At 45.6% G+C, this 12457-nt stretch overlaps 4 protein-coding genes across 5 annotated transcripts; 1 reads left to right on the top strand and 3 right to left on the bottom strand.

The window, feature by feature from the left end:
• Positions 1 to 735: 735 nt before the first annotated feature.
• Positions 736 to 3725, bottom strand: foxg1c (forkhead box G1c). The gene has a single exon (XM_076049815.1). It carries the CDS (start codon positions 2193 to 2195, stop codon positions 1167 to 1169), a length of 1029 nt encoding a protein of 342 aa, XP_075905930.1. The 5' UTR covers positions 2196 to 3725; the 3' UTR covers positions 736 to 1166.
• Positions 3726 to 3855: 130 nt separating this feature from the next.
• On the bottom strand, positions 3856 to 5706 carry pglyrp5 (peptidoglycan recognition protein 5). Its single transcript, XM_076049818.1, has 4 exons — positions 5548 to 5706; positions 5262 to 5457; positions 5066 to 5184; positions 3856 to 4168 (listed from the first exon to the last, which is right to left on the bottom strand). Exons 1-4 carry the CDS (start codon positions 5558 to 5560, stop codon positions 3999 to 4001), a joined length of 498 nt encoding a protein of 165 aa, XP_075905933.1. The 5' UTR covers positions 5561 to 5706; the 3' UTR covers positions 3856 to 3998.
• Positions 5707 to 5982: 276 nt separating this feature from the next.
• polr2i (RNA polymerase II subunit I) lies at positions 5983 to 11593 on the bottom strand. Its single transcript, XM_076049819.1, has 6 exons — positions 11409 to 11593; positions 11187 to 11241; positions 10644 to 10717; positions 6557 to 6631; positions 6315 to 6366; positions 5983 to 6215 (listed from the first exon to the last, which is right to left on the bottom strand). Exons 1-6 carry the CDS (start codon positions 11468 to 11470, stop codon positions 6153 to 6155), a joined length of 381 nt encoding a protein of 126 aa, XP_075905934.1. The 5' UTR covers positions 11471 to 11593; the 3' UTR covers positions 5983 to 6152.
• LOC142903919 (m7GpppX diphosphatase-like) lies at positions 6656 to 10609 on the top strand. Of its 2 annotated transcripts, none has more exons than XM_076049816.1 (6): positions 6656 to 7709; positions 7786 to 7948; positions 8017 to 8162; positions 8248 to 8361; positions 9131 to 9241; positions 9342 to 10609. In XM_076049816.1, exons 1-6 carry the CDS (start codon positions 7503 to 7505, stop codon positions 9606 to 9608), a joined length of 1008 nt encoding a protein of 335 aa, XP_075905931.1. In that variant the 5' UTR covers positions 6656 to 7502; the 3' UTR covers positions 9609 to 10609. The 2 variants fall into 2 exon arrangements, with proteins under 2 accessions (XP_075905931.1, XP_075905932.1); XM_076049817.1 differs by having other exon boundaries at positions 6658 to 7709; positions 7798 to 7948.
• Positions 11594 to 12457: the final 864 nt, after the last annotated feature.

Here is a 12457-nt window from a genome sequence, read left to right as displayed (position 1 = left end):
TCATATTTTTAATTTCTATTATTTTAATAGGAAACGATTAATAAAATAATTGTAATTAAGAATATGACTACAGATATTTGGCATTAATTTGGGATAAAGTCACTAAATTAAAATAATGAATTGTTTTTGCATGGCACAGCTATAGATGTTTTTTGTTTTTGTTTTGTTTTTTAAAACGTGTTTTTGTTTAATCGAGACTAAAATAGTGGAATACATTACAAAATTGTATTTCTCAATGTATTTTTTTTTTTTTCAATGAGAAATGTTCAGACACCTGCAAACTAACAAACTAAATTGTCAAATGATGTTGTTTAATGTAATGATGTGAACACAATGTACACTGAGGGACCATTTATGTGTTCTATTACCTTATTATCGGGGGGGCAAGAAAAAGAAGGGGAAAAAAGTGACAGCGTGTTTTGATTTTGCTACTGTTGTAGTAGTGCAGCAATTGTCTTTAGTCTGCTGCCCTGAGGCATCAAACCACCACAGATCTTTTGTTCATCATTGTTTGCTCATGCCAGAAATAAAATATTATCTGGCCATCTGTCTTCACTGTGAGTTTGCCAACAATAAAGTTAGGTTAGGTTTCAGTCAAGACGCTTCTGCCTACACCTGATGGTAATAAAATAATAATAATAATAATAATAATAATAATAATAATAATAATAATAATAATAATAATAATAAAAGTTTAAATTTTGCAAACTGTTTAAGTCACTTCAGAGGAGAATATTTCAGGACACAGATGACACAAGATATTTATTGGTTAACGATACAATACACTTTAGATGTTCTTTCTCGCTCCTTCAAATAACACGATTGACCATTTATACCATTTAGCCATTTTATATAAATAATAATAATAATAATAATAATAATAATAATAATAATAATAATAATAATAACAATGTTGATGCTTCCAGTAGCACACGGACATCATTAAAATGTATTAGCCTACTGACAACATAAAAATAAAAATAAAAAGATGAAAGTTTTGATACTGAAAAAAACCAAAAACATTTCTTGCTGGATTAGACGAGCATGAGCCGGACAGCTGAACACTCTTGCAAATTGCATATTATCAATGCTTCATAATTTTCTTTCCCTGAAATTTCCAATTCTAAATACCACAGGGATAAATAACTTAACTGTGTTAAGTCATCTTATTTTTCAGTAATCCAGTTTGAGGGAGGCTTTAAACCGATTTGAGGGAAATAATCAGGTGATGAATCCCTGCAGCATCCTCCTCCGAGCTCCTCCTGGCACGGACTGAACGCGGCGGCACACGGCACCTGATGGCGGGAATAGAAGTAGCTGGCCTGCCCGGAGATGAAGTTGAAGGAGCGGCAGGGCTCCGTCAGAGGGACGGACAGAGCCGCGCCGACCTGCAGGCGCCGCGGGGACTGGCTGCAGCTGAGCCCGACGCAGGACACCTCGTGGCGGGTGTGCACCAAGCGGCTGGCGTCCGACGCACCGGCGCTGCTGGTCAGGCGGGGGTGCGCGCTCAGGTGACCGAGGTGCGTGCGCCGTGCAGCAGGTGCGTGGAGAGGCAGAAACGGCGACACCGGCCAGTACAGTGGAGCTGCTCCGGCCAAAGTGACGCTGCTAGAGGACAGCGGAGGTCCCGGGGCCAGCTTGGCCCGGTGCCCGGCAGCCACCCGGCGCCGCAGCTTCCCCGTGGCGCCACCGATGAAGACGTCCTGGCTGCAGGGGTCCAGCATCCAGTAGTTGCCCTTGCCCGGGTCGTCGTAGTGACGCGGCACCTTGACGAAGCACTTGTTGAGGCTGAGGTTGTGCCTGATGGAGTTCTGCCAGCCCGGCCGGTTGTGGCGGTAGTAGGGGAAGTTGTCCATGATGAAGTCGTAGATGCCGCTGAGGGTGAGGCGCCGCTCGGGGCTCTGACGGATCGCCATCATGATGAGCGCGTTGTAGCTGAAGGGAGGCTTCTCCGGCTTCTCTTCTGCCGCTCCACTCTTCCCACTCTCTCCATCCTTCACCCCCTCGGCTCTTCCCTCCACTTTGGCGCCCTGCTGAGGCGGCTTCGTGCACCTCCTCCCGTCAGGAGGCAGCGGTCGGGGCGCAGCGGGCTCCTCACCCATCACCTCCTCTCTTCTCCACAGCAGGCTGCTGATGCTGAAGGAGGAGGACTTGTGGAGAAGCCGCACCGATGTTTGTCCATCCTGCATCTGCATGGTCGAGATGGGCAGAGTTGAGGAGGAGGAGGTGGTGGTGGACCAGCGGGAAGCGCCTGAACTGAGCGAGCGCACTGTGCCAAAAAAGGGCGCGCTGATCCAAAGCAGTGATGGAGAGAAGGGGCGAAAGAGACGAGCAGAGTACGTGACAACACATGCGCTCTGGGGCCCTGATCAGCCGCTCTCTGGATGTCACACATCTGGGGGCGTCATCACTTGCAGTGGTGAAGTGCAAACTGTTCAAGTCTTCACTTTGCACCAGTTCTTTTCATTGGACAAAGACCAGTTCTCCCCTAAAACACCAGTTATTTCTGAGTGTAATAAAATACATTACATTTATAATCCATGGGGAATCTCAGAATTATTCAGAAGAAGCACTGACACATTTTGACCCCAGTGGCTGATCGTGGACCTTGTGTTCAGCTAAAACATTCTTTGTAGCGCTATGAATGGAGCCTCCCTTTAAGCTTCTTTTCCTTCTGGGCGTCATTGGCCCTTTTACCTAAATGACGTTGTGCCAATCTGAGGGAAAAGAGAACAAACCAAAGGGAGCAGAACAGAAAGAACAATTCAGAGGATCAGAGTTTAAAAATGACTCCTGGGTGCAGGCAGAAAAAAAAAAAAAAAACGTAAAACAAAACACAGACAGGCCGAGGCCCAAAGCCAGTGGGCCTGGAGGATGCTCTGCGGATTTTAGGCCTGAACACAATCTCAAGGCGTTACCAGCAAATTATCTTAGATTTACATGTCAATTAACACTTCATGTCTTTCAACAGCTCAGTGTCCTCCAACAAATGATGAAACCATGGGCTTTCCAAAGTGCATGGCAGCAAGAGGTGCGTCAATGTGTGATTCACCACCAAATTACACATCCTATCCGAAGTATGGACGAAAAACCAAAAGAAAACAAAAACATAAAACCACTGCCTCTTGTGTACTTTGCTGGATTAAAAGTGAATTAGAAAAAAAGAAATCTCAAAGTGCAACACCTGAAAATGGGGCATAGTGCAGTAAGTGCAGTAAAACTACTGCTGTTTCCCGACGATCAAACAAATCAGCTCAAAGGATCACTTCCAAAGGTCTTTTCAGAACTTTCAGAACCTTATGACTTTATTTTTAGTGGAGAAAAAAAAAAAAAAGTTTATCAGTTTAATTTGTACAAAAAGCTCTGATAGTATTTCCCCCACAGCCAGCAGAGAATTGTGACATGATGCAGGTTTAAATTATGACTATCTGAAGTTTGAATGACTAACAGGACAAACCGGGAAAGCATTTCAACACGAATCGAAGTGAACGTGTTGACTGACTGAGTCACCGGTTCCAGGATCAGATTATCATTTGTATTAATAAATCCACTTTCATCAAGTGATTCCACAGTTTCATCATGAGATCAGACACATTTACCTCTTGGTCCTGGAACCAGACAAGCGAGCACTGGTTGGGAAAGTTAAGCACGCTCTCAGTGTTCTATCCACACCTACAACAGTTCTGGATTTATTTCCTTTAGTCTGAATTTTTTTTAACTCTGTCTTCCTGCAACACTGATGCAGTCACACCCAGAGGAGAGATACCAAAGGGTTCCTCCCCTTCATGGAAAACTTTGGCCAACTTCGTCCCCTTGCGTGGAACTTGAAGGTCTCATGAATATTTAGAAATGACATTGCAGATTTTATTTTATTTTATTGTGAGTAATGTGTTTTTATTTTCAAGCAGCAGAACATCAGCTGGTTACATACACGTAAATATTAATTTCATGTTTTATTTTTGGTCTCTGCTGTGAGACACCAGCAGCCCATTTCCATTCTAACCTTTAATCTGAGCCAGAGCGGAGTACAGGTTTTTCCCTGGACACTCGGTCTGGCCCAGGTCTTTGTGACCCAGGAGGGTGAAGCCAGGGGATATGTGGCCACGAGACACTCCGGACTGCAGCAGCCGCTTGGCGGATGATATGGCTGCAGCACTGGGAGAGGAGTCTGAAATCAGAAGGAGCCAAATATCATCAAGACGGCACAAAAACAACAAACACAAGAGGTTTTAGGTAGTGTTGCCAACTTTCATTCGGAAAAATAAAGGACGCCTTGACCAAACTCACTTAACTTAAAATAGGGTTTCAAAAAAAGTATATGGTTCACACAGTTTGAACTGCTGTGTACCCAATAGACATTAGAAATGAGCTGAACGCAGCCAGTACGCAGTTGCTGTGAATGGGCTGCACAATAGTATTGCCTGCAGCTACTGTATGTAGGTTACGGTTTTAAACGCAAACTCTACGGAAACAAACGCAAGTTTTGCGTCGAAACATAAATGTACGTTCAAGACAACTCAGAAATACGAGACAAACCCCGTCCCGTATTCATTCCCAACGGGACCATTTCATTGTCAAATACGGGATAATTATTTGTATTTTAATGGACGGTTGGCAACTTCAGTTTTAGAGCACTATGGTGGGCACAGAGGGAGGAGACGTCACATTTTGGCTCCATGGAAGAGATGTTACTTACTAACGTCGTGACTTTCTGTCTGTGAAGATTCTCAGTCATCCAGGTCACCTTAGTGCAGAAGAGTGAAGTCGAGGCAACTGGACTGGTTTTGCCATCTGTATCAAAACCAGTCCAGTTGCCTCGACTTCACCCTTCTGCACTATTTAACCATTTACATCTACTTTGCAGCACTTTCTCGAGGTGGATTTTGCATTTATATGGGGCAAACTTGCTAAAGTGGACGATTTCTTTGCACCCTGGACAGGCGCCAGGTTGCTTGTTAGTAGTATGCGTCTGATAATGCTTTAGACACACATTAACACACTCATCCTGCAGGGCAGCGGCTCCACCTCAGCCGTGCAGGGCGTGTTAGTTCGCAGGACGACTTACCGTTGAAGTTGCCCAGGAAGGAGACTCCCAGCGAATCGTGATTGTTGCGAAAGGCGTGAGCCCCCATCAAACCCCAGCCGCGGCCCTCGAACACGGTGCCGTCCCCTCCGATCAGGAAGCTGGAGGCGTGCGGGGAGGGAGAAGGTTAGCCGTGCCGGCGGTGGGACTGGCAGGACGGCCGTGCGAGGCCACTCACTTGTATCCGATGTCATCAAATTCCTTCTCGGTCATGTGGTAATGCTGGATGCTTTTCACGCGGTTCTTGCCCTCCTCCAGGTTGGAGCTGCTCCTGGTGTCTGTGTGGTGGATGACCACTCGCTGGACGATGCTCTTCAGAGGCTCCTTCTTTTTAGCGGGCTCTGCACGCCACTCCTCCCTGGAGATGATGGTCACTGAACAACAGTTGATGAAATGAGCAAAAATATAGACTTGATAAGAGTTGAGACTAAAACATTTTCAAAGTCGGAAGCGTTCTGCTGTACCTTCTTGGGCCATAGCTGCTGCTCCTCGGAGGCTTCGAGTCTGGGTGAGTGAGCAGCAGCATGTGGAGCAGCTGCTTTTATTGGCTGAGGCGGTTCAGCAGGTGTGGTCATGGGAAGTACACCTTCCTTGTTCTGCGCTGCCGCTTCTGATCTTGGCAAACAGTGGCTTTTTTGTGAAACCAGTAAGACAGAGGATGACAAACATTGGGCAGCTGCCCCAAATCCTCCGTGAGGAAAATACACTTTTGAAGAAAGAAAAAAAAGGGGGAAGTTCAAAATGCTGCGTCAACATATACCACAATAGCAGAAAGGCCGCAGTAGATTCCTTGCACGTTGCAGCATGAATTCGGGCCGAGCAGTGGCAACGTGATTCAGAAAGAGCCTCTGGTCAGTATCGTGGGAAAAACAGCGAGGGAATTTAAAAACTGATGCACATTTGAAAGAAGTAAATCTTTTAATCAACACATGTTATAAAAGACAGCAAAAATTAAAAAGACACAGTATATACAGGGTGATGCTGATGATGACCTACAGGCCAACAAAGAAAATATATTTTTTTTATGATGAATCTATGAAACCAACAGCCATAAAATCTACATAGTTGTTTATTCAGTCCATCTGTGTCCACAGTGAGGCGCTGTGCAGACGTAATAGAGTCTCATCGCATCCTGTTAAAACACAAACAGACACATTGTGAGTATCGAGCAACACTTTGCTGTGTAGTGACCAGCAAACATCAATCAGACCAAAGCAGGGTGGATCGTTACCTGAGCCTTCATACTGTGAGACTGGAAGAACACTGCCTCCTTGTGGCCGCATCTGCAAACAGCAACAATTACAAACGGTGAGTAAGTTGGCGAATGTCAGGCAAGTGACAAGTGATTCTTTCGACAACAAGCTGCGACGAAAACGAAACCACAACACACAGTCTGCATCATGGTAATCATATAAACACGTTTTTACTCCATGTCAGTGTATTGACTGGTGAGGGTGCGACGGCCAGACGTACTTGGGACAGGGGTGGTCCTCTGTCCGCGGTAAAGTCGGATCCTGGGAAACGTCTGCGATGATCTGAGTCAGCTCACTGGGAAAATAAACAAGATTCAGCAAACATATGTTAAAATGACACACACAGATCTTATTACTATACTGTTTAAGTGAAAACTAAAACCGGTGACCAAACACTGCAGTGGCTGCAGAAGAAGCATGACGTAAAAAAGGGAACTTGCACAGAGACGTACAGTACTTGAGGGATGAGATTGGAAACTGGTTCTTAATTCTTCAAGTGGTCAAGAAAGAAAACAGGAAAAAACTCATCTAGAGCAAGGTTTCTCTCGCTTCTTTCCTTCTGCTGTATTTTCAGAATGTTTTTTATTCTCTCGGCGAGAGAGAGTATTGGCTGTATTTGGCCTGCGAGTCAAACTCTGGTCTGCGGGCCAAATATGGCCCCCACAGTGTAATTACATTTGACCCATGAGGCGATACAAACCCATTACTAGAGCTGATTGCTGCTATTATACAGCACATGGAACTGCTAATACTACAAATGCCAGAATACTCTGCTGGTATTTTGGTAAATTTTGGCCCACTGTGTATTTGAGTTTGACCCCCCCCCTTTCTGTACACAACGCACATCGTAAATGCCGGCACACAGACTGCAATGACGCTGCAATGACAATTAGAGGCGGGGTTAAGGCGATTGCGCCGCCTTTTGCCAGAATTCTGACATTAAAGTCAAAATTCCGACTTTTGAATTTGGAATTCTAAGATTCAAGTCTTAAAAGGAAACTAATTTACTTTGGATAACCGCTACCATCAAACCCCGCAGCAGGACAAGAGGGAGGCAATGTTAGTTTACCATTAATGAAGTTTTCCTAAAGTTCCCCCCCCAAAAATAAAAAAATAAAAAAAATAAAAATACAGAAAATTTGTCGACAAACTGGAACAGAGCAAACATGGACGACACCGCAGCGAAGCGTGAAGGCCACAGTTTGCAACATGACGAATCAGTGCAGGAAGTGAAGAGGGTCAAGTCCGACGACAGGGGCGCCGTAGAAAAGAGTTCCGAGGCGCCGGAGGCCGAAAACATCCTGTCTGCCGTCACCGCCACCAAAGTGCTGAAGGACTCGGCGCGGGAGAAGAGCATCTTCATACACGGGAAGGTCAGAATGCCGTCGCCGTCGCCACAGTGCGTTTGCCTCATCCTGCAGTGTCGCAATACCGTCCCTCACTTGACAGCTCTCTGCACAGCTGGGCGACCAGGAGGCCGTGGTCATCATGGAGTCGACGCCCATCACGGAGGACACGCTGGGGGAGCTCTTCGCCAAGTCCAAGCTCCGGCTGGAGAGCGAGGGCAAAGTCGGCACCATCTATCGCCTGCAGGCTCCGCCCCATCTCAACGGTACCGTCGCTGGCGAGCGCTCGGCGACGCCACAGTTTTTCCCGCTGACCCCTGACCTTGTTCCGCAGCCATCAAGACCACGGTGGTCTGCCCCGCCACCGACAACCATGTGAAGAAGTACCAGCGCCAGGAGACCTTCCTGGTGGAGGAGACGGACGCCGACTACAGGAGCATCACTCTGCCCTACATCGAGAAGCACTGCCTCAGCGTGCAGGTAGGTGGCGCGGTTGCGAGGGAGGAGCATGTGAATGTGTCTGCACGTCATTATGTGGGCATTCACGTCACCCTCACCCCGACAGTGGGTTTGCAACATCCTGGAGAAGAAGGCAGAGGTTGAGAGGATAGTTTATGAAGATCCGGACCCAGACGTTGGCTTTATTCTCCTCCCAGACTTCAAGTGGGACCAGCGACAGGTGACTGACAACAGACTTGACTGCTAAATGACCTCAGTGATTTCCTACGACCATCCCACAGAAAACCAAAACTAAAAAGCCCAGACACAAATATTTGACCTTTTGCACAATTAAAACATTTTGCATAACTGGGGATGATCGAGTACGGAAGATTACTGCACTCACTGGATAAAAAAACCAACTAAAACTATGTACCTCTCGTAATTAGGATCTCAGATTTGTAACGGTTTTTGAGTTACTACCAAACCAGATTGGATGCGTTTCAAATGCATGAATTTGTATCCATGAAGCATCGCGCGTTGATTCAACTGCTCCTGCAGAAAGAGAGCCACATCCTCCACGTCAGACTGGGCTTTCCGCCTGGACGATCCTCACGATTTGAGATGCCTGTGCAGTGTTGGCATACTAGTATTAATACCATCCTCAGTTTGAAGAAGTATTTCCCAGTGTCTCAAATTAGGAAGGTAGTGATAGCAGATTAACTTCAATAGCGCCATCATTGCCAGGGATTAGAAATGATGACGTTTCCTTTTTCTTTATTTTATCTCATAATTACGAGATCTTTTCTAGTAATTTTAAGATCAAGATCTCATAATTACAAGATAAGGTGCCTATTTTTTTTTTTTTAATTCAGTGAATGCAATGTGCTTCCGTAGGTAAGAGGTGGCTCAGTAGTTTTTTTTAAAATCCACAACACCAAACAAACCACAGAGAAACACCGCAGGGACAGCAACACTTTGAAGATTCTTAACGTCTCTCCTTCCTGCAGGTGGATGACTTGTACCTGATAGCCATCGTAAACCAGAGAAACATCAGAAGTCTGCGGGACCTGAGGTCCACACACCTACCTCTGCTGAAGAACATCTACAAGAAGGGACAGGTAGGGTCACCAGTGCGCTGATACAGTGGAGCCAGGCTACTCCCTGGTGGTGGTGGTGAGTGAGCTGAGGCTGAGCCGTCTCGTCTTTCCCGCGCTCCAGGAGGCCATCCTGCAGCGCTACCAGCTTCCAACCTGCCAGCTGAGGATCTACCTGCACTACCAGCCGTCCTACTACCACCTGCACATCCACTTCACCAAGCTGAGCTACGAGGTGCCCGGGTGCAGCGGGGAGCGCGCCCACCTCCTCGCAGACGTCATCCAGAACCTCCACTTGAACTCGGACTACTACAAATCCCAGACCATGTACTTCCCCCTGAGGGCCGACCACGGGCTGATGAACAAGTTCAAGAAGGCCGGACGGCTCTGACAAGGCCTGCGTCACATCCCAACCCCCGGTAGACAGACTCGTCATCTGAATTTCACCCGTTTGCTGCCCAACACTTGGTCGGCGCCGCCTCTGGTGACGTTTTCAAAAGCACAAAACCGTTCAAGAGTTTGCAAAAGAAAAGAATTCCACCCACTGATGGACATGAAAAGCTGGACCTAGGCTACCTCAGAGACACGGAGAGCTGTTATGTGTCTTTTCAAACGCTGTGAAGGACTTGCTGGTTGTGTGGTGTTACGCTCAAGTGACCCGAGCCACTAAGAAGCTACAAGTGAGTCAGACTGGACAGCTCAGGCTCCAGGACACCTGGGTGACACCACAGGATGGAGTCAGGCTTACTGTTGCTGTCATTTCTTTATTTTTGTTTGGAGTACAGAGCCACCACTGGTGTACATGGAGAACGTTCTTTCCATCTGTGACACTCGGAACGACAACAACACAGACTCAAATGGTACCTGAAGCTGTCACTGACAAAGTGGTGCACAACAGCAAATCAAAGTGAAATTTCAGTGTTGGGTGAACTATCGCTTCACTCCACCGAGCCCATCACCGCAAAACCGAATCAATGGACTTACTTGAAAATTAATAATTTTGTGAAATAATCACTGCACTAAGTCTGTGCTGACAAGCTCGAGCAAGAGAACAAAACCAAACCAAACTGCCAATCACTTTAGCGTCAAAGGATTCATTCATATCTTTTATGCATTGTTGCACACAACACATTCTTGTTTATGTGGACTTTGCAGCACTTTTGCCTCACTGTGCAGCAGGACTGCTCAGCTGGAAAATATTTTAAAGGTTTGTTGATGTTGTCTTTGGCTTGAAAATGCACAGTTTTATAATGTTTAAAATAATCAATGTTGATGTGGTTGCTTAAAGTTAAACCATCAAGAGTATTATTTGCAAGAAAAAAAAATATTTTTTTAAATAGTATATTAATAAAAATATTAAAAGGACATAAGCTCTGTCATCTAATAAAAGAATCTAATTTTGTGTGTTTTGTTTTCTTCTACTTACTCGACCTCGTGGGTGATCTTGTTCACATAGATGCAGCTGTTGTCTGCCTCCTGCTGGTAATCACAGTTTCTGCACTGTGAACAGAACAATCGGTTAAAGTTGAATAATACTGCCTTTACATATTACACGTCATCTACAAATGAATAATTATCCTTTGGTAATTAACATAAGTTTACAAGAGATTAGGTTGCAGTAGCAGTGTAGACAATATAGTATCATCACTAAACTACATCGCAATTCATTGAAATGTATTCTGATCTGACGTCTTAGTCAACTCCAGGAATGAGAAAACTCCATCCACCATTCACCAAGTGCTTGCTAAAGCACAATACTGTAAATCAGTCCTTGACCTAGGAAACAAGCAACAAATGCCACACGATGCGTATCTTCTTCGTCCTCTGCAGTTTTAAGATGGATGCAAAGAAGACATCAGGTGAGAACGTCTTGATGGCAGACTGAGAACAGTAAAAAAACAAATAAAACAAAACAGTTGCTCCAGAGATTTTAAACTCCACTGGCAGCGTCAGTGAAGTTGGGACTTACGGCATAAAGCAGGATCCGGTTCTCCTTGTCTTCTTTGGGGTACAACATGTTGTTACTGTAACAGTAGCAGAAACAGACATTGACAACTCTTTAGCAGCAGCAGCTCAGAACTTTCACGGACGACCCGTTCTCTTTAATGAAAGGTGCGTTTGACGTTCGCGCTCCCATTGTCACCGTTAGCTAGCGAGCTAGCCGCTGCTTTCATACGGCTGGAAAACTCACCATTCCTGGCAAAACCGAATGCCGACGAAGCCCGGCTCGTACGTGCCCGTGTCCAGGTCCATTTGGAGAACAGCCGCTGTGACAAAAATTAACTTTTCACTAACAAAAGGTGACGATGTGTTCCACCGCCTCTTGCAGCCACGGTAGTTAATTGCCGCTTGAGCGTCAACAAGCCGCGCATGCGCGTGTACATCTTACAACAGGACGGTCTCATGAGACAGCCCCTCCTAGCGGTGGGAAGACCAACAAACGTCTTCATGTCCACGTTTTTACAATCTTTTTATACCCACTTAAATTGACGACATGTACATAAAAAGTACATCATTCGTTTTAAGAGAGTAGAAAGTGTCGCATGTTGGTTAATCCAGGAAAGAATCGTACAAAAATACTAAGTTTCAAAAAGGTTTAATACTGAAAAAACAAGCAATCATGGCCATGGATTCCCCATTGGATGGTCAGAAGAGCAGCCCCAGATTAACCGAGATGGAAGTCTACAGGTGACCCCCCCAAGTGAGAATGAGAATCCTGTCTTCAGTCCGAGTTTATGTAGGGTGAAGTCCTATCCGTTGCAATGAGGGGTCATGGTTCAAGCTTAACCCCTCTGATTGGCTTCCTCTCGACCCTCCCGATGGAAACAGTTGATGCCCTGAGAGTGCCCTGAGACAGAAAAAGGTCAAACTCCCCTTTCCTTCCGATGCTTTGGAGGAAGGACAGTGATTTTTGGTTTAGTGTCCGCACACTCAGCAATTAAGAACAGTGCCTTATTTGAGCAACCACTCAACCGAGTACTCAAAGAACAGTACGCTGTGTATGAGTGACCACTGTCTTTGCCTCGTCATTACTGGTCACTTCCTGGACTTATGAACGTTTGCCTATGCTGCCTACCAAAATCACTATGATTGATCTGCAGTGTTTGCTAGCACTGCAGGAACTGCTATAACTTCAAAATGGTTAATTTATATTTTCTTTATTAAATGACTTTTAATCACTTTTAATCCTAACAAAAGAGAACAAAGAATACAAAATAAAAATAAAAGACTCACTTTGGT

The sequence above is a fragment of the Nelusetta ayraudi genome, unplaced genomic scaffold (assembly GCF_046127955.1).
Source record: "Nelusetta ayraudi isolate G7.1 ecotype Tasmania unplaced genomic scaffold, CSIRO-AGI_Nayr_v1 ptg000120l, whole genome shotgun sequence".
NCBI classification, from domain to species: Eukaryota; Metazoa; Chordata; class Actinopteri; order Tetraodontiformes; family Monacanthidae; genus Nelusetta; species Nelusetta ayraudi.
This window is presented reverse-complemented; position numbering and strand designations above follow the sequence as displayed.

Bases quoted from the DNA above. Each gene is read 5' to 3' on its own strand.
- foxg1c (XM_076049815.1), bottom strand. From the start codon at position 2,195: ATGCAGATGCAGGATGGACAAACATCGGTGCGGCTTCTCCACAAGTCC.
- pglyrp5 (XM_076049818.1), bottom strand. The intron at 5,185-5,261 runs GTGAGTGGCCTC...GCACGCCTCCAG, and splicing joins TTTGATGACATCGGATACAA to CTTCCTGATCGGAGGGGACG. The intron at 4,169-5,065 runs GTAAGTCGTCCT...TTCTGATTTCAG, and splicing joins CTTCCTGGGCAACTTCAACG to ACTCCTCTCCCAGTGCTGCA.
- LOC142903919 (XM_076049816.1), top strand. From the start codon at position 7,503: ATGGACGACACCGCAGCGAAGCGTGAAGGCCACAGTTTGCAACATGAC. The intron at 7,949-8,016 runs GTACCGTCGCTG...CTTGTTCCGCAG, and splicing joins GGCTCCGCCCCATCTCAACG to CCATCAAGACCACGGTGGTC. The intron at 9,242-9,341 runs GTAGGGTCACCA...CCCGCGCTCCAG, and splicing joins ACATCTACAAGAAGGGACAG to GAGGCCATCCTGCAGCGCTA.
- polr2i (XM_076049819.1), bottom strand. From the start codon at position 11,470: ATGGACCTGGACACGGGCACGTACGAGCCGGGCTTCGTCGGCATTCGG. The intron at 6,632-10,643 runs GTAAGTAGAAGA...TTATTTTCCCAG, and splicing joins AAGATCACCCACGAGGTCGA to TGAGCTGACTCAGATCATCG. The intron at 6,216-6,314 runs GTAACGATCCAC...GTGTTTTAACAG, and splicing joins CTCACAGTATGAAGGCTCAG to GATGCGATGAGACTCTATTA.